This window comes from Musca vetustissima, unplaced genomic scaffold (genome assembly GCF_032173495.1).
Source record: "Musca vetustissima isolate MV318-11 ecotype Yass unplaced genomic scaffold, APGP_CSIRO_Mvet_v1 utg22976, whole genome shotgun sequence".
NCBI lineage: Eukaryota > Metazoa > Arthropoda > Insecta > Diptera > Muscidae > Musca > Musca vetustissima.
Window position 1 is genome coordinate 1 of NW_026874373.1, and position 27609 is coordinate 27609.

Below are 27609 nucleotides of genomic sequence, written 5' to 3' on the forward strand. Positions count from 1 at the left end.
GCGACTCTGCGAGGTGAGTCTCTGCGGGCATTTTCCTCCCTTGAAAGTGAGCATTTCTGCGGATAATCTTGTCCACCTCTCTTCTCTTTCTTTTCTTCAAGTTTTCCATTGAAATTTTCCGATTTATTTTCCTCATATTTTTCTTTGGCATTTTCCGATTTCAATTCTTCACATTTTGAAATATTTCCGATTTCTTCATCCTTCCTCCCTTCCAGAGGTCCCTCTTTGGTTATCTCCAATTCTTTAGCCTCAATATTTTCCTCCATGGATATTTCATCAAATTTTTTCACCTCATATGCCCTGACTTTCATAGTTTTCATTATCTTCAATGTATCCAGAGAATATTCCTGAGGCTGAGTATCAACTTCGGTGGCGGTGGATTTATTACAACCACTTCTACTCCTACTCCTCCTCCTTGCAGCAAATTGACGATCGAGATAATTTCCAGCACTAATTTTACTTTCTTTCAAATGATATTTTCTTTCCTTTGGATTTGGATCCAGCTCTTCGCTTTTAATTTTCCGATTTGTATATCTATCCATTAGGCGGATTAACTTCGTGGCCTTTTTATTATCCAATGGGTAGATGAATTCTTGAATTTTATTTGTTTCGAATTTCTTGGAATTTGCTTCCTTAGAATGCCTCTTATTTGATCTTCCACATTGCTGAGAGCCATGAACATGACTCTCCTCAGGGCTTTTCTCTCGATACGACATCGTCACTCTCGTTACATTTTCATTGGTGTCAATTTGTGGATCGCAGCTTCCTCTCACAGGTTCGTCATCTTTATTGTGGGGTATTAATCTCCCAGGGCTTTTCCTTCGATAAGACGAAGTTTCTCTCTTCAAGTCTCCCTTATCATTTAAAGTCGATTTCATTTGATGTCTCTCAGTTGATCTTCCACACAGCTGAGAGCCCTGGAAATTTCTCTCCTCGGGGCTTTTCTCTCGAGCCATCGTCACTCTCTTTACACTTTCATTGTTGGCAATTCGTGGATCGCAGGTTCTTCTCACGGGTTCATCATCAGCTTCATTTTGGGTTCCTGCTCTTTTAGAATTTTTTATATTCTCTTTATTATTTTCCGAACAACATGAGGCTCTTCTCTCCTGATGATGACTCTCATTTGTATTGAAATGAGTGGAATTCCTTTGATTTTTTCCTGACTTAACTTTCGAATACTTCGCTCTCACAGAGGCATCGTTATCATCATAATGGGGATTATTTTTTCCGACAGCTTTGCATGTACTGCGGAATTTTTCAGAATTTTTTTCGGAATATAATTGATTAAAATTCTTACCATCATTGTTGTGATATCCTTCGATAGCCTCCTTCGGGGTATTTTGCTCCTTGGTATCTGCCTGAATTTCCATTCGATTTTCTTTTAAATTTCCACACCTCTCAAGATCCTTTTCCTCGATTTTGGCATCATTAAGAGGTTCTGACTTTTTTGACGCAGATATGAGTCCATTCGAATTAGTTCCATCTTTGCCGTTATGGGTCGAGCTCGAAAGCTCGCCCTCCTTCATAAATTGCTTGGATTTTTTGCCATAATTTGTTCTCCCCGGGGAATTTTCTCTCATGACAATTTCATCATTCGAAATTCTCTCGTTACGTGGTGAGAGAGTATGGGTCGAAGTGTTCTTCCTCTCACTTCTATGTTCTGCTTTGGAATGGATTCTCTCGTTGCAAGGTCGGAGAGTATGAGGCGAAAAATTTTTCTCACTTCCATGACCTCCTCCTCTGGAACAAAAATTATCCGTATTCAGGTCCGAATTTTGGCGATCAGTAAATCTCTCCCTTTTATTCTCTTTGACACATTTTCTCTTCAAACTTTCATTGTTCTCTTTACATGGTGAGAGAGTATGAGGTGAGGAATTCCTATCACTTCCATGCCCGGCTTTCGTATAGAAATAATCCGTATTCAGATCAGTATTTTGACGACCAAAAAATCGCCCCGCATTTTTGTTCAGAGCCCTACATAAATTTTGATGGGCTACATTTTCCCTAGGCGAAAGAGACCCGCTCATTTGTTCAAAATCTCTCTCATTGTTGTCTCTTAATCTCCTGCAACAATTTTGCCGATCTTGATTTTCTCTTGGCGTTAGAAAATCTCCACAGCAGATCCTAATTGGTAAACCATGATCACACGATGTCGTCCTCCAACAGCTGGGGAGATTCGTAAATCCACCACAACATATTGGATATTTCGGAAGGGAATTTAAACACCTCACACACCTAAAACAATGGCAATAATTCACAATCACTTCGTTCGAAGCGGAATAGAAATGATTTTCCAACAGGGTCGGATTTAATTGAGGTTTATTGTGCTCTTCTTTTCGGGGGTTCTCTTCTTCGATTTCTTTCATCACATTAGAGTTATGATCACCAATTGCCCCCAGATCCCTATTGGAGGCACACTGTAAAGCCAGTGTACGTGATTTGGGTCTCATCGACATATCCGAAACGCAGGCATAACGTGGCGGAACGCAGACACATTGAAATTCCGTGGAATATTTTAAGGCATCATCACCAACCTGGCGGGGGGATGGGATGGCTTTTTGAGGGTTTTGAGAATTTTTCGGAATTTTTGGATAATTTTGTGGGGTGTCATGATCGTCTGGACTATGAGTCGCTTTAATTTTGAGGGTTTTGGATTCCGTTATTAATTTTTTAGACCCTAAATAGGTGTCGGGATCATCTTGTCTATGAGTCGTTACATTTTTGAGGGTTCTAGAATCCGTTATTAATTTTTTGGACCTCAAAGGAGAATCGACTCTCTCTTTCCGTGGTGTCCATAAATTCTTTTGGAATTTTTCGGAACCTATTTCCGTATATTTTTCTTCCACAGGGTCATGATGGAATGTAGCAAGGTTTTTGGGAGTTTGAAAATTTTCTGAATTTTTGCGAACATATTTTTGAGGGTTTTGAGAATTTTTCGGAATTTTTGGAAAATTTTGTGGGGTGTCAGGATCATCAGCCTTTTCTTTTTCGAAGGTTCTGGAATACGCTCGGAATTTTTTAGAGCCTAAAGGAGAATGTTCTCTCTCTTTTCGTGATGTCCACGAATTCTTTTGAAAATTTTCGGAACCCATTTCCGAATATTTTGCTTCCACAGGGTCATGATGGAATGTAGCGATGTTTTGGAGAGTTTGGAAATGTTCAGAAGTTTTGCGAACATATTTTGAGGTCTCAGAGGGATCATTACTATCGGCCTTTTCATTTTCTAGGGTTCTAGAATCCGCTATTAGTTTTTGGGGAGTTCGAAAATTTTCTGAATTTCTGTGAAAACGTTTTGTGGTGTCAGAGGGATCATTGCTATCAGTCCATTCATTTTTGAGGGTTCTGGAATTCGCTTTTAATTTTTTAGAGCCTAAAGGAGATTCGACTCTCTCTTTCCGTGGTGTCCATGAATTCTTTTGGAATTTTCCGGACCAAGTTTCGGAGTTTTTTGCTTCCACAGGGTCGTGATGGTATGTGGCGACTTTTTTTGGAGTTTGAGAATTTTCTGAATTTTTGAGAATTCTTAAATTCTCTCTCATTTTTTCCGACCATAACGGAGAACTCTTCCTCTGCTTACTTTGTATCCCAGGATTCTTTTGCAAATTTTCCGACCATGTTTCCGAATATTTAGCCTCCATAGGATCATCAAGGTGTTGGTAGTAGTTCTCTCCCGGAGATTTTTTTCGATTCTCTTTAATTTTGTCGCTCTCTTTTAATCGTCTATTTGTATTCTCTTTGATTTTTTCCGACCATTCATGGCAATATTTTTCCCTCACGGAATCCTTGCCATCGTCTTCTTCTTCGTCTTTTTCAATTTCCTTTAATAAAATATTTCGTTGGTGTTTTAATTTTCGTATTTCCCGATTAAATGCATTTTCCAAATTCCATAAATAATTGGATTCCAATTGCAATTGGGTTTTCATAGACAAACTATTGCCCGGCATTTTTGAGTTTCTCTCATTAAAATCTCTCTTGCTCTCCCGGGGTGTAAACACCACATGGCAGCTGGCAATGGTTTTGACTTTTGGCAAATAACGATATTTCTTCTTCTTCTTAATATTGGAGGCTTTTCTTAAGAGTCTCTGGGTGCCGAATTTTCGATCTGTAAAAATATGAAAGGATGTTATTTAAAAAATTCCGAAAAAAATATTAATTTGAGGATTACCCTTTTTAGTCGTCGTTTGTTTGCAGATTTGAAATTTGTTGCTTCAAAAAAAAATTATGTTTTTTATTTAAAACCTTGCTATTTTTTTTTTTTTTTTTTTTATTTATTATTTTGGTTGGCCCACTTTCTATAGGGATAGCAGGTTTAGTGCCATGTATCCGTATGTAGCTTTGCTACGAATTTGACTTTATCCATAGATGGTGGTTTGTGTTTTGCAGGTTGACTTCGATCTTCTTTAAGAATTTGACCACAATGTTCAGACTTTCTAAGCCTTGTGTATCAGTGAACTCTTCTACTGTGAAGGAGTCACATAGTAGCGAAAAGCATCTTCTTTTGCTATTAAATTTACGAAAATTAAAAATTTCATGCGCAGCTGTTTGGATTTTGTTGAACGACTCGTAATTTATAGGTTATCCGTATTTAAAAACACACGTGTTAGTTAAGCGAACGCTTAACAACCGCCATTTTGTAAAAATCTATTTTTAAGCCCGTGGGCGTGTAGTACTCATTTAAAATTTTTTTTACGTCTTTCTTGTGAGCCGTCCGAGGACGAACTGCTTGCTATTTTTTCCAAAATTGTCAATTTTGATTATTTTCAAAATGTTGATGTTGACAAAAAAAAAACTCAATTCCAAATCGTTCCTCTAAATGACAAATAACCCCAAAAATGGCACTGCTAGAATAAACCATGGATTTTTGTCAGAAGACTTGATTTTTGAGGGATGATGATAAAGAAATAAATATTCTACACTAAATTCCACTATGGGTCACCGACCAAACGAAATCGGTATCGGTGAGAGGTGTCAAGATATCTGCATTAACAAATTTGAATAATATGAAAATTTAAAATTTTTAGGTTATATTTTTCGATTATGCCGATTTGGGTCATTGTTCTTCACTTTAGGAAGTTGGACTCAATGGAAAAAATATTCTACACTTAATTTCACTATGGGTCAACGACCAGAAAAAATCGTTAGATGCAATAGGTGTCAAGAGAATATCGCAAACAGATTAGGATAATATGAACATCAAATTTTTTTATGTTATTTTGGTATATTTTCCGATTATGCCGATTTCGACCATTAAGCTCAATTTTAGATGGATGATGTTAATGGAAAAAATATTCTACACTAAATTTCAGTATGGGTCACCGAACACAAGAAATCGGTAGATGCAATAGGTGTCAAGAAAATTTACATTAACAAATTAGTCTAATAGAACAATTAAAAATGTCAAGGTTACTTTCATATATTTTCCGATTAAGGCAATTTGGGCCATTGTTCCTCACTTTAGAAATTTGGCTTCAACGAAAAAAATATTTTACACTTAATTTCACTATGGGTCACCGAACACAAGAAATCGATATATATGATAGGTGTCAAGAAAATATGCACTAACAAATTAGTTTAGTAGGATAATTAAAAATGTTACGGTTATTTCCATATATTTTCCGATTATGACAATTTGGGTCATTGTTCTTTATTTTAGAGAGTGGGCTTCAATGGAAAAAATATTCTACACTAAATTCCACTATGAGTCAACGACCAAAAGATATCGGTATCGGTGAGAGGTCTCAAGAAAATGTGCACTAACAAATTAGTTTAGTACTACAATTAAAAGTGTCAATGTTATTTTCATATTATTTTCCGATTATGCCAATTAGGGACATTGTTTCTCACCTTAGAGAGTGGACTTCAATGGAAAAAATATTCTACACTAAATTTCACTATGGGTCACCGATCAGAAAAAATCGGTAGCTACAATAGGTATTGAGAAATTGTCATTAACGAATTCGGATAATCTAAACATTAAACATATTTAGGTTATTTTAGTATAATTTTCAATTATGCCAATTATTGGCACTGCAAGCCATGTTAGAAGGTTGGTCTCAAAGGAAAACATATTCTCCACAATATTTCAGTATAGGTCACCGGCCAAAAGAAATCGGTATAAATGATAGGTGTCATGAAAATGGTCATGAACAAATTTGAATAACATGAAAAATAAACACTTTTAGGTTATCTTCATACATTTTCCGATTGTGACAATTTGGACCATTAGTCTTAATTTTAGATGGATGATGTTAATGGAAACCGAACACAAGAAATCGGTAGTTACAATAGGTGTCAAGAAAATATCATAAACGAATTAGGATAATAGGAAGATTAAACATTTTCAGGTTATATTTTTCAATTAAGTCAAATTGGACCGTTAGTCCTCATTTTTGATGGTTGATGTTAATGGAAAAAATATTCTACACTTAATTTCACTATGGGTCACCGAACACAAGAAATTTGTATATACAATGGGTGTTACGAAAATATAACAAATTTAGAATAATATAATATGAATATAACATTAATTTGTTTATGTTATTTTGGTACATTTTTCAATTATGCCAAATTGTAACACTCTCCTACATTTTAGAGAGTTAGTCTCAAAGGAAAACATATTCTACACAAAATTTCACTAAGGGTCACCTAACATAGTGACACGGTAAATATAATATTTAGCAGCAAAAATATCAATTTTAAATTGGCAATACAAATAAAGTATTTTGTTTTTAAAGATATCTCCGATATTTCTGCAAATATGCCAAAGTGTCCTGCAATTTCTCATTTCAATGGGATGGTGTCAATGGAAAAAATATTCTGCACTAGATTTCACATCGATTCTCCCCACAAAATAAATCTGTAAATGAAAAAAAAATATTATTTAATAAATAAATAAATAAATTTGCACAAAAATATTCATCATAGGGTACTTAATAACATTTCCGAAGACATCATCTACCCATAATATTAGGGTGTACCGAAATCACATCGATTTTATAACTACTAAAAATAAATTAAGGAGTTTTTTCGCTAGTGTATTTTAAAATGATGAAAAACATATCGAAAATTTGCAGCAGATTGATATATTCTACAAAAATGTTCCTCGTCGAGTTAATAACAATATTTCGGAAGACATTGGGTGCATAAAATGCAAGGATTATAAGGATCTGCGGCTATTTCAATTTTCTTGGTGATTTAGTTTTATATTTCAATAAATTTTTTAAAATGCCCTTGAAAGTCCCCTATGTCGAACTGCTAGAGGGTCGATATAGTCGGCAAAAATATTCCTCATAGGGTGCTTAATAAAATTTCCCAAGACATCATGTAGCCATAATATAAGGGTGTATCGATATCACATCGATTTTATAACTACTAGACATAAATAAAGGTTTTTTTGCTAATGAATTTTAAAATGATGGAAAAACTCATCGAACATTTGCAGCTAGTGTGTTGATATAGTCTACAAAAATATTTCTCATAATGTTGTTAACAATATTTCGGAAGACATTGGGTGCATAAAATGCAAGGATTACAAGGATATGTGGCTATTTCCATTACTTTAGTGATTTATTTTTATATTTTAATAAAATTTTTTAAAATGCCCTTGAAAGTCCCCTATGTCGAACTGCTAGAGAGTCTATATATATGAGGCAAAAATATTCCTCATTGGGATCTTGACAAGATTGTCAAGGATACTATAGGCCTACAATATATGGGTTTCCAGTACTCGCTTATATTTTGAGACCCTTCTGTAGGTCATTCAAATGAAAAGTCGTTAATAATTTTTTTTATAATTTTTTAAATGACCTCAAACTCCTCTTCCCTTTGCCGCTAGTGGGCTAATCTATTTAGGAAAAATATTCCTCATAGGGTTCTTGATAAGATTGCCAAAGGGACTGTGGGTCTACAATATAAGGTTTTCCAGTAATCGGTTGTATTTTGAGACCCCTTTTGTAGGTCTTTAAAATGCAAAGTCATTAATAATTTTTTTAAATGAACTTAAAACTTACCTTCCTTTGCCGCTAGAGGTTTAATATATTTAGGAAAAATATTCCTCATAGGGTTCTTGATAAGTATGCCAAAGGGACTTTAGGCCTACAATATAAGGTTTTCCAGTAATTGGGCATATTTTTGAGACCCTTTTGTAGGTCATTAAAATGAAATGATTGTATTTTTTATTTAATATTTTTAGTGGCCTTAATACTCGGCGTCCTTTTGCCGCTAGAGGGTTAATATATTTAGGAAAAATCTTCCTCATAGGGTTCTTGATAAGATTTACCAAAGATACTATAGGTCTACAATATAACGATTTCCAGTAATCGGTTATATTTTGAGACCCTTTTGTAGGTCACTAAAATGAAAAGTCGTTAATATTTTTTTATTATTTTTTTTAAATGACCTTAATACTCCCCTTACTTTTGCCGCTAGAGGGTTAATATATTTAGCAAAAATATTCCTCATGGCGTTGTTGATAAGATTGCTAAAGAGGCTGTGGGTCTACAATATAAGGTTTTCATGTAATCGGTTATATTTTGAGACTCTTTTGTAGGGTCTTTAAAATAAAAAATCGTTAATATATTTTTTTTGTATTATTTTTTTAAATGACCTTAAAACTCGCCTTCCTTTTGCCCCTAGAGGGTTAATATATTTAGGAAAAATCTTCCTCATAGGGTTCTTGATAAGATTGGCAAAGGGTCTGTGGGTCTACAATATAAGGTTTTCCAGTAATCGGTTATATTTTGAGACCCTTTTGCAGGTCATTAAAGTGAAAAGACGTTATTAATTTTTTTAAATGACCTTAAATGTCCCCTTTCTTTTGCCGCTAGAGGGTTAATATATCTAGCAAAAATATTCCTCATAGGGTTCTTGATAATATTGCCCAAGAAACTATAGGTCTACAATAGAGGGGTTTCCCGAAAAGTTGTATATTTTAAAAAACCTTCAGGGAAGGTCATAGGAAAATTAAAAGTCGTAAATATTTTTTTTATTTCTTTGTTATATGCTTTATTTCTGTATTTATATTTGTTGTTGTATAGCATACTGCAAATATATCATCAGTTTATTTATTTTTTTATATTTTATGTGTTTCATTTTTTAATGCTTGCAATTTATTATTTCGTTTATTTTTATTTTTCGAAAAATACATTTAAACACATTTATTTTTGTTGTTGTTATTAAATTGCAAGTTAATTTAATTGTTGTTGTTGTATTTTTTTTTCAATATAATGCAGTCATACATACTATATTCTTCCAAAGAGATTCTACAAAGAAATTCAATCATGTATTACAGAGATACATTTACAAAAAAATATATATGATTTGTTTTTTTCTTCTTCTTCTTCTTCTTATAAATCTGTTGTGTGTGTGTGTGTGATTTTTTGTATATAGTACTTTTTTTTTTTGAACGAACATATATTAATTTTCTACAGCTACTAGTACTACGACGACGACATAATATGGGTTTACAATTTTTTTTTAATACATATTTTTATGATTTTTGTGGGGTGGGGGTGGAGGAGAAATAATGGGAATATGAATTTTTACTTGGGTCGAATTTAAATTAAATGTAACAAAAAAATAAAGAAACATAATAGGATGGGTGGGTATTTGGGGCGGGAGATGGTGATGTTGTGGCTCCTAAAAATATGCTAACAATAATAATTTTTTCGTTAATTTTAAATTAGAATTAAAAAACAAGAAAAAATATATAGGCATGAATATATATTTTTTATAATAATAATAATAATAATGGTAATAATGATAAACATAAAAATATAACAATGGGGTTTCATTTTTTTATTTTAATTTTCGAATAATGTCTTCCTTTTTTAAATGGCTAATGGTATCCTTAGGCAAATGAGGATTCAAGAGCATTTCCATTTTAGCACATTTTGCTTTACTAAAGAAAAAAAAACACCGTAGTGAAAACATAATAATATTAAATTATAAACAAAAAAATATTTAAAAAATAAAATAATAAAAATAAAACATTAAAAAACTAAATCAAATTGTATGGAATATTTTTTATATAATTAATGAATTTTCTTTCTCGTTTTTACTTCATTTTAGAAATAAACATACATTGTTATAATATAGGATATTAACAAATTATTTTATTTTATTTTTTTATATTACAATACAGTTTTTAAATTTTTCTGTTGTATATATGTATATTTTAATTTTTAATATTAAGACTAATCGTTGATTTCTATTTAGAAATTTGTAATCAATTGTTAATGGTGTTTGTTTGCTTCAGCTCAATTCTAAATTTTGGGGGGGGGAGGGGGGCAGGAGCACACACACCCGAACTTTTATCATGGAGGGAAGAAAACTAGAAAATGCATACTTTTAAGATTACGTTCAAATTGTGGCCAAATCTTCTAAAATCCTTCATTTTAGAGGGAAAGTTCCAATGGAAAACTTGTCCAGAATCAAATTTCACTATGGATCATCATTTGACAGGAAATCGGTAGTTATAATGCAAATCGATAAAAAATCGATGAACCAATTTTCATTCAAAGAAAAATGCATATTTTTAAGGGTACGTTCAAATTGTGGCCAAATCTTTCAAAATTCTTCATTTTAGAGAGAAAGTCTTAATGGAAAACTTGTTCTAAATCGAATTTCACTATGGGTCACCATTGAAAAAAATCGGTAGATATAGTACAAATCAATAAAAAAAATAGCTTAACAAATTTATATTGAAAGAAAAAATATATTGTTAAGGTTATTTTTCAGTTGTGGCCAAATCATCCAAAATTCTTCATTTTACAGAGAAAAGTGTAATGAAAAACTTGTTCTAAATCAAATTTCACTATGGGTCTCCGAACAAGAGAAATCTGTAGATATAGCACAAATCAATAGAAAATCGGTAAACCTATTTTCATTGAATGAAATATATATATTTTTAAGGTTATTTTTCAATTGTGGCCAAATCTATTAAAATTCTCCAATTTAGAGGAGAGGTCCCAATGGAAAACTTGTTCTAAATCAAATTTCACTATGGGTCTCCGAACAAAAGAAATCTCTAGATATAGTAAAAATCAATACAAAATCGGTAAACAAATTTTTATTCAAAGAAAAAAATATATTTTTAAGGTTAATTTTCAATTGTGGCAAAATCGTTCAAAATTCTTCTAATGGAAAACTTGTTCTAAATCAAATTTCACTATGGGTTTCCGAACAAAATAAATCTGTAAATATTATACAAATCAATAGAAAATCGGTAAACCTATTTTCATTGAATGAAAAATATATATTTTTAAGGTTATTTTTCAATTGTGGCCAAATCTATTAAAATTCTCCAATTTAGAGGAGAGGTCCCAATGGAAAACTTGTTCTAAATCAAATTTCACTATATAGTATAAATCAATATAAAAATCAAAAGCAATTGTGTAAAAATTTGTCACAATTAAAAATTATTAATAAATACTCAGAAAAAAAACGGCTAAATGTTTACTCATATATCATTGTTCTATATTATATATACCGATTTCATTTGTTCGGAGACACCTAGTGAAATTTTATGTACAACAAATTTTCCATTGGTACCCAACTCCTAAAATTTAGTTTTATGAAATTTTTGAGGCAATTTCAAAAATGCCATGAAAAAAATTAGGAGACAAGTAAATTTGTCTTCTTTTGTTTAATCAATTTATTTGAGTTTATTTTACAGTTATATAATAGATTTAGAGATTTTTTTTATATTCAGCAACTTATAGTGAAATTTAGTGTAGAATAAATTTGTCTTTGGTTCCAAGGCTCTAAAATAAAAAATAAAGGACTTGGCTATACCAAATGGAAAACTTTAAAGGGCATTTTGTGTTTTCTTATTTGTTTTTTTTTTTTTAATTTTTTCTATAATTTGTGTAACCAATTTATTTGAGTTTATTTTACAGTTATATAATAGAATTGTTTCCTTACTTTGTTACATTTTTTATAATTTGTGTATCCAATTTATTTGAGGTTATTTTACAGATTTCTTTTATTATTTCTTTAGTTCCAAGGCTCTAAAATAAAAAATAAAACTTGGCTATATAGTGAAATTACCGGTATATAAAAGATTTAGAGATTTTTTATATTCAGCAACTTATAGTGAAATTTAGTGTAGAATAAATTTCTCTTTAGTTCCAAGGCTCTAAAATAAAAAATTAGGGACTTGGCTATACCAAATCGAAAACTCTAAAAGGGCATTTTGTGTTTCCTTACTTTGTTACATTTTTTATAATTTGTGTATCCAATTTATTTGAGGTTATTTTACAGTTATATAACGGATTAAGAGATTTATTTTATTCAGCAACTTATAGTTAAATTTAGTGTAGAATAAAATTCTCTTTGGTTCCAAGGCGCTAAAATAAAAAATAAAGGACTTGGCTGTACCAAATCGAAAAATCTAAAAATATCATTTGTGTTTCCTTGCTTTTTTAATTTCCTATATAATTTTATCTTTCTCTTGCCTACAATTTCCTATATATGACATTTCTCTCTCATCAAAAAAGTTGGTGTGTGTCTCCCCTCAAATGTGGTGTTTTTTTTAATTTATTTTTACAATAAATCTATCATTGGAAACATTTTTGTGTTGGGTTTATAATATTTTGAAAATACTTTTAAGCATATTTTGTTTATTTTTATTTGAATTATTCAAAACTTTTTAACAAAGCATTTGTATTTTTGCCATTAATTTTTCTTCATTTTGCTCTAATTTTTTTTAAATATATAATTTTAATTTTTTTATAATTTGTTTTGTATACATTTTAATTTTAATTATATTGCACAAATGCACAACTCCATTGTTTATAATAGGGGGTGGTATGGTGGGGATATACAAAGAGGCAAACTTAATAAGAAATATTAAAAAAAAAACATAAAACAAGAAAAAATTAATTTTTAATTATTCTCATTCTCAATTGTGTTTTTAAAGAGAGAGTTTAAAATTTATATACTATTATTTAGTTTTAAAAATATTTCCAAAGTATATTTAATATTTTGTTTGTTTTTTCTTTAACATTACGGTACGGAGTACTTTGTAAATTTAAAGCGATTCTCAAAAAATGTTTTTTTTTCTTTTTTGTTTTTGCAATTTCTCTTATATAAATCTCTATTATGTATGTTTTAGTTATACATTAAAGAAAAACATATTTGTTGTTGTTGTAGTTTATGAATATGGCAATCAAAATAATATGTAATAATTATATTTAGTTATTATTTATATAACTGTATTAGATTAAGAGTATAGTATATATAGTATGTTTGTTTGTTTTGCTTTGTTTTTAAAAATATTTGTTGTATTTTTAATTTTAATTTTTTTTTTTAAATATAATTAATAATTAATTTCCTAATGAGAGAAGATAAACATTTAATTTTTTGTTTTTCTTGGAGTTTTGAATTAGCAAATCCTAATTTTGTTTAATAGGAAAAATTTTGCATTATTTTTATTTTGCCAAAGACCAAAACTAAAAATTGTTTCAAAATTTTGTTGAATATCTTTTTTTAACAACAAATTTCAATTTCAATTAATTTCACATTTTTATTTCTTTTGTTTACTTGCGTTTTGTGTGGATTTTGTAGCACCAGCCACATAGCCACTTGTGTTGCCGCCGGAACCCGCAGAACCATGACTTGAACTTGCCGAAAATTGTTCACGTTTTAAACTTGCCGAGGACGAAGAAGAAGAAGTGCTCGTCGTTGTTGTTGTTGTGGTTATGGGAGATTTTGTTGATCTACCCTGGCTACTGGTGGTATTTGTTTTAGTTGATTGTTGATTTGTAAGGGGATTCGTCTTGCTACTGCTGCTACCACCAATAATAGTTGTGGGCACAGTAGTTGTATTAGTTTGTTGCGTAGTTAATTTTGTAGTTTTAGAAGCAGTATCTACAGTTGCTGGACAAAAAAAAGATAGGAAGAGAAAAAGAAAATTAGAGGAGATAATTAAAAATAAAAACATAATTCGATAGTACTTTTCAAATATCCCAAAATTATCCCTAGTTATAGATTTTAGACGTATGCTGTCAAGGGAAAAAAGATTCTACACAAAATTTCACTCGGGGTCACAGAACATAAGAAATCGCTATATATAGTATATAGCTCGGAAAATATCATAAACAAATTGGATAATTGAAAATAAAAATTATTAAAATCTTGTAAATAGTTATTTAGTACTATTTTTTGAAATATACCAATTTTTCCCTAAATATAGATTTTGGGGGAGGGATGTCAAGGAAAAAAAGATTCTACACAAAATTCCACTCGGGGGTCACAGAACATAGGAAATCGGTATATATAGTATATAGATCAGAAAATATCATAAACAAATTGAATAATTAACAAAAGAAACGATTAAAATCTTTTAAATGGTCATTTGGTACTATTTTTTTGAAATAGACCCATTCTCACCTAAATATTGATGTTAGGGAAGAGGTGTCAAGGGAAAAAAGATTCTACACAAAATTCCACTATGGGTCACTGAACATAAGAAATCGGTATATGTAGTATATACCTCGGAACATATCATAAACAGATTGGATACTTGAACAAGAAATGATTAAAATCTTTTAAATTGTCATTTGGTCTTGATGTTAGGGCAGGGTGTAAAGGGGAAAAGATTCTACACAAAATTCCATTATAGGTCGCAGAACTTAAGAAATCGGTATATTTAGTACATATCTCGGAAAATATCAAAAACAAATTGGATAATTGAAAATTAAATTATTAAAATCTTGTAAATGGTAATTTAGTACTATTTTTTGAAATAGACCAATTTTTCCCTAAATATAGATTTTGGGGGAGGGGTGTCAAGGGAAAAAAGATTCTACACAAAATCCCACTCGGGGTCACAGAACATAAGAAATCGCTACATATAGTATATATGTCGGAAAATATCATAAACAATGAGGATAATTACAATAGTTTAAATTATCATTTGGTGCTATTTTTTGAAATAGACCAATCCCGCCCAAATTATTGATATTAGGAGAGGGGTGTACAGGGAAAAATATTCTATACAAAATTCCACTATGGGTCACAAACAATAAAAACGGGGGTTTAAAAATATATATCTCAGAAAATAAAAAAAAAAATGTGGCTTAATGAAGAATTTATTTCCATGCATTAGAATTTTGAAAATAACACTTTTCCCGTCTAATTATTATTTTTAGAGGGGTAATGCCAATGGAAAAAATATTCTACACAAAATCCCACTCGGGGTCACAGAACATAAGAAATCGCTACATATAGTATATATGTCGGAAAATATCATAAACAATGAGGATAATTGAAACAATGAGGATAATTACAATAGTTTAAATTATCATTTGGTGCTATTTTTTGAAATAGACCAATTCCGCCCAAATTATTGATATTAGGAGAGGGGTGTACAGGGAAAAAAATTCAAAATTCCACTATGGGTCACAAACAATAAAAACCGGGTTTTAAAAATATATATCTCAGAAAATAACAAAAAAAAAATGTGGCTTAAATGAGAATTTATTTTCATGCATTAGAATTTTGGAAATAGCCATTTTCCCATCTAATTATTATTTTTATTTATTTTTTACTCCCTGTAATCACTATAGATCCCTATGTCTGAGTAGACGTCGTTTTTTTATCGCAGCTGATCATTTCTTTTATATTGCCGTTTATCATCGATTAAACTATTTGAAATATACATTGGTGCCACTTTTATTGTTTATATAATTTCGGTTTATAAAAATTTCCGGAGTTTTTATAATTTTTAAACGAATTACAATTCGTGCATTTTTGCATTGCATTCTTATTGCATAAGCTTGCTGTGTTGCTTTGTTGGTGTGTTGCTGTTACTGCTGTTGCTTTTCTGCTTCTTCTTTGGCTGTTGTTGTTTACCGGTTCTTTTGATATGCCTGCTACTAGAGTTGCTAAATGCAAATTGTGTGATGGATCCATTACTAAGACGCAAAGTAGTGTTCTATGCCGAGCATGTAACTGTTGGATACATACATCTTGTGCAAATATTGATGAAAAGAATCTGCATGTTTTAAAGACGGTAAAATCGTTTGCGTTTATTTGCCCTGCTTGTGAACCTAATCTAAATGGCAACTGTAATAACGATGGCATTTTAGAAAAAATAAACAGTCTGACAGAGAAATTAGATAACTTTATGCAGAATTATCAAACAGAGCAAAATTCTATTAAAACTGTTTTGGATGGTATAAGGAAAGAAGTGAGCTCGTGTGTTGCAGAGATGAAGTCTGACATCAAGGAATGCAATAGTAATATTCGGCGTGTTGAGACTACTACTACTACAAAATTTGTTGCTCTTGAGAAGGAGGACAATATAATTCATAGAAGATTGAATCGTTCTGACATTTTAATTAGTGGTCTGCCTGCAGGACTTAATGACTTGGAAGCTCCTGTGATTGCCTTGGGGTCCTTTTTTAATGTACCTGTTGCTAGCTTTGATATTCAACATGTCTGTTATATCAATCACAGAAAACAAATTCTCGTTAAGTTTAACAAAGTTTCTAAACGTGATGATTTGATGAGAGAATATTTTAAGACTCGTAATCTCAGAGTATCTGATATTTTGAGTGGACATGGTGATGACCTGAGAAATCGTGTGTACTTGAATGATCATTTCTCCCCTTTGGCTGCTCAGTTGAATTTTGTATGCAAGAGACTTCGTCAATTATCCGTTGTGAAGAAATTTAAAATTTTAAATTTTGATGTGCCGAGAGCTTTGCTGGTATTTGTGGATGGTAGAGAGGAAACTTACAATGCAAGTCAATGTGATGCTCTGCTTCGTGATGCTGATACAGTGAGCAGTTGATGCCTACTTGTGTATCGTATGTTATTTATTTTATTTACTCTGCTTTAATTTAATTTAATTTTTTTTCTAATTTTTTTATTGATCTCTTATTGTGTTTTTGATCAGCTGCGTTAGAGTTGGTTGTAAATTTTTTTATATAAATTGATAATGTTAAATAGTAAACACGAATTTTTGTTTTGTATTTGGTTCCCCTATGTAACTGTATTAATTTTTATTATTGATGTCTTTTAGTGATAATTTAGGACCAGTGATTAGCAGCAATGAATACTTTAATAGAGTTCTCAGATCTTGCCATGATAAGTTCAATATTGGTCATTGGAATTGTAGAAGTATGAGACCTTCTGTGAATTCTACTAAGTTTTGTGAAATGAAGTCTATTCTATCTGGTTCTGGCATAAATGTTCTTGGTGTCTCTGAAACCTGGTTAAAACCTGAAGTTTCTAACCGTGTTGTTGCTATACCTGGGTATAAGTTTCTTAGGAATGATCGTCAAAACATAAGAGGTGGTGGTGTAGGAATTTATATTATGAATGATATTCGGTATAAGATCGTTTTTAAGTCGTCTATCTTGGGAAAATGCGAGTCTCTCTTTATTGAAATATTGTCGGGTGATGTTAAACTATTATTTGGTGTGGTGTATCTTCCTCCTCCAGGTGACTTTGCTGCTTTTGAAAATATGCATGCTGATTTATGTTTGAATTATTCCAGTATAGTCATTGTTGGTGATTTTAATTGCAATTTGTTCGATCCTCATAAGGCTCTGTCCGTCCGCTCTATCTGCTTCCGGTTAAACTTATCTATTCTACATAATTCCATACCTACTCACTATGATATGTCGCATAATTCGTCTTCATTAATTGATTTTATGTTAGTTAGCAACTGTTCCATGATTTATCTTTCTGATCAAGTTATTTGTCCATCTATTTCTGACCATTCCTTAATTTTTGCCTCACTTAATGTCAACATTAGCACATTTTGTGAATTTGTTGAATACCGTGACTACGCGAACATAGACTGGAATGGATTTTTTAGCTATTTATCTGCATTTGATTTTACAGTGTTAAATGTTGTTGATGTGGATCTTAAATGTTCTCTGCTATCTTCAATTATTGTCGATTTGTTTGCCTTTGTTCCCATTGTACGTAAGAAAATTCGTCCGGATGATAATTGGATTAGTACGAATACCGTAACTTTGGCTCGATCTCTTCGTGATATGGCTTATTGTTCTTACCAACAAAACAAAAATGCTGATAGTTGGAAAATATATTGTAAGTACAGGAATAAAGCTAAGTCCGTTATTCGAAGAGAGCGTAGGAAGTTTTATTCTAGAAAGTTTAAAGGGATGGGTTCTACTGCGCTCTGGCGCTTTCTTAGAGGATCTGGAATTACAGGAGATGATGGCATGGAGTGTAATATTGATGTCGATGTTATGAATTCAAATTTTGTTTTCCATAATCACAGTACCAACGATTTTGACAATTTGTTCATCGATAATTCTGATAATGGTTTTTCTTTTTGTGCTGTTTATGTTGAAGATATTGTTGTGGCTCTGAACAAAGTTAAGTCTAAATCCATTGGTGTAGATGGAATACCCATTGATTTTTTGAAGCTTGTTTTTCCATATATTTGTGATTACGTTCTTGATTTGATCAATTCTGTGTTAATGACTTCTGTATTTCCTTTGACTTGGAAGAAAGCTCGTGTGGTCCCTATACCGAAGGTTAGTGTTGTTCGTTGCTCTGAAGATCTCAGGCCTATTTCTATTCTCCCTGTTTTGTCTAAATTGTGTGAGCACATTATTAAGGAACAAATACTGGCACATGTGAGTAGACAAATTTATGATGGCCAGTTTGCCTATCGTAGACATCATAGTACTACTGCATTGCTGTTATATATGACTGATATGATTAGGAATAATGTAAACATGAATAAAAATACCGTTGTTGTTTCGTTAGATTTAACCAAAGCGTTTAACTCTATTTCGTTTTCTATGTTAATTTGTAAACTTAAGAATGAATTCAATTTTTCTGTATCTGCTTGTAGGCTTGTTATGTCTTATTTGATTGGTAGAACTCAATTTGTTTCATTTAATGGAAACTCTTCTGCAATTCTCCCTCTTACATGTGGTGTTCCACAAGGCTCTGTTTTGGGCCCCTTGCTTTTTGTTCTTTACGTAAATAATATTGCTGATTGTGTTTGTAATGTGAACTGTAAACCGCTTTTATTTGCGGATGATATATTTCTTATATTTAGTGATGACGGGAGTTCTCCGTTCCATTTTGAAAATTCTATTAATCATACTCTTGTTCAGATTAAGCAGTGGTGTCTAGACAATTCACTGATATTGAATCCTGCTAAGACTAAAGCCATTGCATTCGGCAATCAGACACATAGAATTGACATCCATCTTGATCAAAATTCAATAGACTTTGTTGACCGTTTTAAAATGTTGGGCATATTTGTGGATAACAAACTTGTTTTTGATACTCAAGTTGACTTTATCCAGCGGAAAGTTTATGGCATTATCCGGAAGTTATATTCTACGGATATATTTTTACCACCTTGGGTGAAAAGAAGATTGGCTTATGCTCTTCTGATGCCCCATATTATTTACGGGTTAGAAGTTTATTCTGGCACGCTTGATCGAGTATTTTTAAGGCTGAAACGTGTTGTGAACTCAATAGTGCGTTATGTTTATGGTATTCAACGTCGCGAACATGTTTCAGGCTATGTTGTGAGTTTCTTGGGATCAAACTTTGAGCAGTTTGTAACAAGTAAAATTTTATGCTCTTTCCATAGAATAATTAAGAGTGGATCGCCTGTATTCTTGTCTAATATGTTCCATTTTATGTTATCTACTAGAAGTACTCAGATATTTATACCCAGAGTATACAACTCTATGTTTGAGAAATCGTTTGTTGTACGTGTCGCTCGAACGTGGAACTATTTGCCAGTAGAGCTAAGGATATTTTCGCAGTCGAACAATGCTTTTCGATTGAAACTGCTTAACCATTTTCGGACTTTTGATAATATTTGATTCCTGATTTAGTTTACTTGCTTTTTTATTCGTTTTTACTATTTTTTCATAAATTTACCTTAGTGCTATTGCTGAATAATTGACATAATTTCATATATTGCTGCTTTCACTACCTTTTTGCTATTTTTCCTTTTCGTTTTAGTTACGGCTGGGGAGCCAATACAATATATATACAAACACTTTAGTTAAGTTAAGTTTTTTAGTTTTTAATGTCTACTTTGATAAGAGCTTTGTAATACTATATGTTGGCCTTGAAGGCTTTAGTATTCTTGAATGAAATAAATAAATAAATAATGCCAATGGAAAAAATATTCTACACAAAATTCCACTATAGGTCATCGACAAGAAGAAATCTGTGTATATAATATATATCAAGAAAATTATATTAACAAACTTGACTAAGAGGAAATTATCAATTTTTTAGGTTATTTTCGATTATGTCAAACTGGGCCATTGTTCTTCATTGTAAGAAGTTGGTCTCAATGGAAAAATTTTTCTACACAAAATTGCACTATGGGTCACCGAACAGAAAAACCCTCTACATATAATAGATATCAATAATATTACGTTAACAAAATTGAGTAATTGTAAAATATCACATTTTAATGTTATTTTCGTTTATTTTTCAATTAAGCCAAATTGAGGCATTATTCTTCATTGTAGAAAGTTGGTCTCAATGGAAAAAAGATTCTACACAAAATTCTAGTATGGGTCACCGACCAGAAGAAATCTGTTTAACAGATGTCAAGAAAATTGTATTAATAAATTCGATAAATAGGGAAATATCACATTTTTAGGGTTATTTTCCTATATTTTTTCAATGATGTCAAAATGGGCCATTGTTCTCTATTTTAGGAAGTTGGTCTCAATGGAAAAAATATTCTACACAAAATTCTAGTATGGGTCACCGAACAAAAGAAATTTGTAAATATAAGGTATACCCCAAAAAATAACCAATAAACATTTAATTATGGAAAAATAACCTATTTTTACATTAATTTTATTCTATTTCAGAACGATAGCAATATCTCCCCTTCTTCTTCACTTCAGCGGTTTGGTGTCAAAGGAAAACAGATTCTTTATAAAATTTCATTATGGGTCACCTCACAAAAGAAAATTGTAGGTCAAGTAGTAACCCAAAAAATATCATGTAACAAATTGTGAACCGAAATAATTTGTAGGTTATATTGAATATATTTTGCAAAAGACCCAATTTTTCACTGAACGTTACATTTTGGAGGGGTGGTATTAAAGGGAAAAATATTCTCCATAAAATTTCACTATAGGTCACTGAACAAATGATAGCTGTAAAAACAAAGGGAACCCCAAAAAATAACTAATATACATTTGATTATGGAAAAATAACCACTTTTTGCATTAATTTTATTCTATTTTCGGATTATAGCAATTTCTCCCCTTCTTCTTTACTTTAACGGGTTGTTGTCAAAGGAAAAAATATTCTCCATAAAATTTGACTATGGGTCACCTCACAAAAGAAAACTGTAGGTCAAGTAGTAACGTAAAAAATATCATGTAACAAATTGTGAACCGAAATAATTTTTATGGTTATATTGAATATATTTTGCAAAAAAACCCAATTTTTTACTGAACGTTACATTTTGGAGAGGTGGTATTAAAGGAAAATATATTATCCACAAAAGAAAATTGTAGGTCGTCAAGGAGTTAGTATAAAATACCCCATTTAATTTCACTTACTGCTTTCGTGGCATTTCGGCATTTTCTGACCACCATCATCTTTAGAAAATGCTCCTCCTCCTCCGGAACTAGTAGTGGTATCCATTTTATTTCCCCTTTCATCATCGGCCGCACCGCCCTCGTGATGTTCGGCAATTGTTTGCATAAAACCCGGTGTCAACGATTCCGATGTACTGGTGGGTGAATCCTTTTCTTCGGCAATGCGAGGTAACATCATATCACCCGGCATGACCATACCGGATGGTGTACTTACTAGAGCAGAAGTGGAATTAGAACTTACACTTTGTGAAATATCGCACATAATGGTGTCTTCAATGGTAGTGGTGGTGGTTGGTTGGTTGGAGTTTGATGATGATAAATGTTGTTCGCACTGTTCAATCAAACGACTACAAGCTGATGATGGAGCAGACGAGGACGAGCAGGAGGTGTTGTTGGTGGCGGTGGTGGTCAATTGCTGTTGTGGTGAATGAAGGCCGGTTATAGGTGGTAAAGTGGTTCCCGTTGCTACTGATCCTCCTGCACCGATGCCGGATGATACCGAAGCCGATGATGTGCAGATTGCCGCCTGACCACTTGTTGTTGTTGCTGCTGCCGAAATACAGGAATTATTAGCATTTGAATTATTAGTGTTGTTGTTATTGTTATTGTTCGGACGCCATACTCCACCAATAACACGCTGTGGCTGTTTTATGGGTGGCGAACAACATAAGGGGGAAATCAAAGTACATTTTGTCTCAGCACTACGTGGATGTAGACGATCTGGCGATAGGGCTCTCCTTAACAGCGGCGAACTAGGCTCCGAAGATTTTGTGCGTACAAATCCGGTTTTCTTAGAGCCTGCTGTGACCGTCTGCACCACAGGCAATGAACCACCGGGACTATACGATTGTGTGGTATTCGAGGAGCCCGGTTGATGGCCAATCAAGGGGAAAGCCAATGGCGATGGTGAACGTGTGGGCGACGAGGGAAGTGGTGATGGTGAGGGTGTTCTAGCCAACGGTGACAGTGGAATATGACCTACAGATTTACGGCGATTTGGCATGGAGGCTGTGGAATTTGTGTGCAACGATTTGACTCCCGAACCAGTGGGACAGACGGCGGTGTTACCAGCACAACCGGTGTGTAATTTGTGTTTCAAGCCATGCAGCGTTGAAGGTCGTTGGTACAGCTGTGGCACCGATGTTGGTGAAACTGCGAAGAAGATGAGGAAACAAAGTAAGTAGAAATTTGAGGCGGGAAAATTAAAAATCATACCTGGTATATTGCCCATTACACCCACAACCGGATTGCCACCTGCAGTGGCTGCACCACTAACGGAACCGGCAATTGGTAATAGCACGGTGTTCGAAGTGCTAACAAAACCCACACCTGTATTATTGCCTGGACCAGAAACAATGTTGGCGACAACACCACCATTGCCATTACCCGCAGCGGCAGCTGCACCACCACCCGTTGGTGTATTGGGAGAGGATGATGAGGGTGATGTTGATTGGGATGATGTGGCCGCCGATTGACAACAACTACTACTATGATATGATGAGTCCAAAGGAGATAAATTCCTACCAATGACCGAGCCGCCGCCAACAGCCGAGGGTGTTGTGGGCGAGTTGATGCCAGCTGCCATCTAGAAATCACGAAAAACCAATTAAAAAATATCGAAAAAAGTGCATCCTGTCTCTTACCTGTTGAATTTCCGCCGAAGCTCTCTTATTGCTGATACGCCTAAACAACGATGTCTTACGCTTCTTGTCATGCTCCTTTTTCGTTTGCTTCTTTTGGCGATTCACGCCCTTCTTGGCCAATTTCGATTGCATCAGATCCCGTTTACGGCCACCACTTTGAATGCTGGTATGTTCTAAGGGTGTGGCCCTCAGGGTGACATGTTCACCGCCACTTAACAGCAGCTGCAAGACCTGTGTATGGAACAGACCTTGCACTGTTTCACCATTAACGTGTGTTATCAGATCGGCCGGTCTTAGGCCAGCCTCAAATGCAGGACTACCCTCATCCACCGCCATTACCAAGTGATGCATGGTATAGAAATCCGTGTCGCCGTAATACACTCGTATTGTGTGTACGGTGAAACCGAAGCCGCGCGGTCCACGTCTAATAATAATCGGTGGCTTGAGATTTGTAACCAAGGGCGAGAGTTCACGACATGGCGAGGTGTCACGTGATGAGGCGGTGCTGGAACCACCGCCGCCGCCGCCACCGGCTGTTACACTGCTAGGCGATTGTATGCCGGCGGTGATGTTACACAATTGTTGGGCCAATTGGACATTGTCAACTAAAAAGAGAGAGAGAGAAAAAAAAGAAAATCGGAGATAATTAAATGTGGAAGGGAGCTATATCTAAATCGGAAGTGATTTCATGCTTCAAGGAGATAATTAAATATGGAAGGGAGCTATATCTAAGTCGGAAGTGATTTCAAGCAATTATAACACACATCTTTCGCTGAGCTATGCAGAACTTCGACTCAATAAATGAAATTAACCTTAAAATTTGAAGGTTGATATTATTAAAAATGGTTAATGCGAATTTTCTTCTCATCTATTATATCTACAGATTTCTTCTGGCCGATGGCCCCTAGTGAAATTTAGTGTAGAATATTTCATCCACTGAGAACCACCCTCCAATATGAACAGAAGTTGCAGAAATTGACATAATTGAAAACACATACGAAAAAATAACCTAAAAAAATATTTCTACTATCCAAATTGTTAATGAAATTTTATCGTGACTTATATTATATATACAGATTTGTTCCGGTTGGGGACCCATAGTGAAATTTAGTGTAGAATATTTTTTGCTTTGGCTTCATCCCTCTAAAAGGAAGAACAGTGGCTGAATTGTGTATAATTCGAAAATAACCTAAAAAACTAAAAATATTTATGTCTTTATTGTCCGAATTAGTTAATGCAAATTTCTCAAGACCTACTGTAGCTACAGATTTCCTCTGTTCGTTGGCCTATAGTGAAATTTTGTGTAGAATATTTTTTCCTTTTAGGCCAACCTTCTAACTTGTCTTAAAGTGGTAAATATTTTCATAATTGAAAAACTATACGAACATAACCTAAAAATGTTTAAAAATATATAAAATTTGCACTGCACATTTTCTGGCCCCTATTATATTAACAGATTTCTTACTGTCGGTGACCCTTAGTGAAATTTAGTGTAGAACATGTTGTGTATTGAGACCAAACCTCTAACGAGAGATGCAGTGGTAATAATTGACATAATTGAAAAATAACCTAAAAGATGTTTATTGTTCCCCATTATCCAAATTTGCACATACAATTTCTTTGATTGCTATTATATCTACAGATTTCTTTTGGCCGGTGATTCAACATAAAATTTAGTGTAGAACATATTGTCCATTGAGACCAAACATCTAACATGACTTCCAATGCCAAAAATTGGCATAATTGAAAAATATACGAAAATAACCTAAAAATGTTCAATGTTCGCAATATACAAATTTGTTTGGGTACATTTTCTTGAAACCTATTATGGGTACAAATTTCTTTTGGTTGGTGACCCATAGTGAAATTTAGTGTAGAATATATTTTCCTTTGACACCGACCCTCTAACATGAAGATCAAAGGCTCTATTTGACTTAATTGAAAAACTATATAAAAATAACCTAAAAAATTTTAATATTCCCTATTATCCAAATTTGCAGATGAAATTTCCTCGATTCCTATCCCTACAGATTTCTTTTGGTCGTTGACCCATAGTGAAATTTAGTGTAGAATATTTTTTCCATTAGCTTCATCCTTCTAAAAGGAGAAGCAATAGCTCAATTGGGTATGATTCGGAAATAACCAAAAAAGCATTAATTTCCCTATTATTCAAATTTGTTAATGTAATTTTCTTGACATCTATCATAACCTCAAATAACAAAAAATACTTACTGGCTGATGACATTAACGATAGACCCAATGCCGAGGCTGATTTCACAATCGATGAACGTGAACGATGATTTTTCGTTGCCATATGACTATCAATCGATTTTTGATGCTGTAATGCCAATGGCGATTGTTCACGGGTATTCTCCGCCGACGATGATCCACCACTTATGGTTTCATCTTCTATGGAAATGGAGAACCTGGGCAATATATCACGAGCACATACACCCTTACGTTTACGTGCTATCTGAGGTGAGAAATCATCACTATCCGTCTGTGATGATTCCGGGGTACTGCGTGCTAACTTATGAGTATCGGCAAGTAGTTTTCGTTCGGTGGTTATTGTTGAAATTAAAGAAGGTGTGGCGGTTTTTATTGTTGCTATTGTTGTGGTTGTTGCGCCTGCTGTTGTTGTACTTGAGGTGGACGTAGATGAAGACGAAGAAGTTGTATCATTTTTAGTTGTGTTGGTGGCTCGTGGCATCTCCACGGTTGTCGATGATGATGAACCGCTGCTACCGCCGCTACCACTGGTTGTTGAAGAATTTGTTTCTTGAGATTTATTGATTGTGGTAGAGGAGGCCGAGGAGATGGTATTAGTTCTTTGTTGCTGCTGCTGTTGTTGTCCCACTTCAACGGGAGCATTAACCATGGCTGCTGGTGGTGTAGCTGGTGTGGTAATTATTGTTGTGGTATTGGGTGGCATACTGTGACGATGATGTTGTTGTGGCGGCGGTGGTTGCTGATGATGATGGTGGTGGTGCTGATGATGATGCCTCTCCGGCTTAATGGGCTGCAAAGCCAAACTGTTATGTTGCTGTTGGCCACCACCTCCTGGTTGTCTTAAGAACTGATTTAACATACGCAGTTCATTGTCATTGCCAATGGTAACATTATGCAACAGCTCGGGCAAATAATCGGCATCAGGTGTTGACGGAACCTTGACACATGTTGTGGAAAGCTAAACAAAGAAAAAACAACAACAAATTAAGTAATTCTTCCCAAACGCAAAAAAAGGAAAGATTTCCAAGCCTTACCTCAATTTTCCTTAATTGCGGTGTGGTCAATACCTTATTGACCATATGTTGATTTATTGTACTAATTGTTGTAATACTATTGTTGTTGCTACTTCCAGCAGATGTAGCCGCAGCCAAGGGGGCAGAAACTTTACGACACTTGGCCACCGAATCCACGGTATTTGTGGGTGATGAAGAACTTTCCGTAACCATTAGTTTAGTTTCTTTAGTAGTCGTCGCTTCGCTGGTTGTAGTGGTTCCGCTAACTGTTGTTGTAGTTATTGTTCCAGTTGTGGCTGGTGTATTTTGAACTGATGTTGTTGTTGCTGGATAATTTTGTGAGGTCGATGAGGCCACAGATGTGGTCGATGATGCCGATGTTGTACGCGACCATGAATAATGTTGTTTGCGATATTGTGGTGTATACGATGAAAAAGAACCGAAAACCGGAGTATCATCGGTATCGTCGGTATCCTCACCACCCAAATCATGATTGTAACGGTCCATGCGGGCTGTAGGAGAAATTAAAAAATTATAGATAAAATGAATAAAACGATTAAGTGACGGAAAATTCCCATTACAAAAAATACAAATAATCGGCATCAGATTCTGCCTAACCTAATATAGCTCGAACCTAAGTTTGTCCGGCGACCTATAGTGAAATTTTGTGTAGAATATTTTTTTCCATTTCGACCAACACTCTAAAATGAAGAATAGTGGGTCAATTTGGCACAATTGAAAAGTATTAGAAAATAACATATAAATGGTCCCCATTATTCAAATTTGTTAATGTACATTTTCTTCACATCTATTATAGCTACAGATTTCTTCTAGTCGGTGAACTAGAGAAATTTTTGTGTAGAACATTTCATTCATTGGGACCAAACTTCTATCCTGAATTTTAGTGCCAATAATAGGTAAAATCGAAAATATGCAAAAATAACCCAAAAATATTTAATGTTTTTACTATCCGAATTAGTTAATTTCCTTGATCCCTATTATATCTTCTGTTCGGTGACCCACAGTGAAATTTAGTGTAGAATATATTTTTCTATGACATCGACTCCCTAACATGAAGAACAAAGGTTCAATTTGGCTTAATTAAAAAACTATATAAAAATAACCTAAAAATTT

The 27609-nt window shown here is 33.5% G+C and overlaps 1 protein-coding gene across 1 annotated transcript in view; it reads right to left on the bottom strand.

Moving 5' to 3' along the window:
- Positions 1-76: 76 nt before the first annotated feature.
- Positions 77-27609, bottom strand: part of LOC133333334 (mucin-19) — a gene marked incomplete at its 3' end in the record, with an annotated part of 33086 nt that continues 5553 nt past the window's right edge. Inside the window, 15 exon segments of the mRNA XM_061541651.1 lie at positions 77-1602; positions 2236-2534; positions 3177-3481; positions 3578-3805; positions 3932-4102; positions 13543-13878; positions 21552-22742; positions 22806-23175; positions 23234-23838; positions 25466-25875; positions 25970-25974; positions 26091-26187; positions 26189-26237; positions 26291-26420; positions 26497-26987. Coding sequence (XP_061397635.1) covers positions 77-1602; positions 2236-2534; positions 3177-3481; positions 3578-3805; positions 3932-4102; positions 13543-13878; positions 21552-22742; positions 22806-23175; positions 23234-23838; positions 25466-25875; positions 25970-25974; positions 26091-26187; positions 26189-26237; positions 26291-26420; positions 26497-26987 — 6213 coding nt within the window.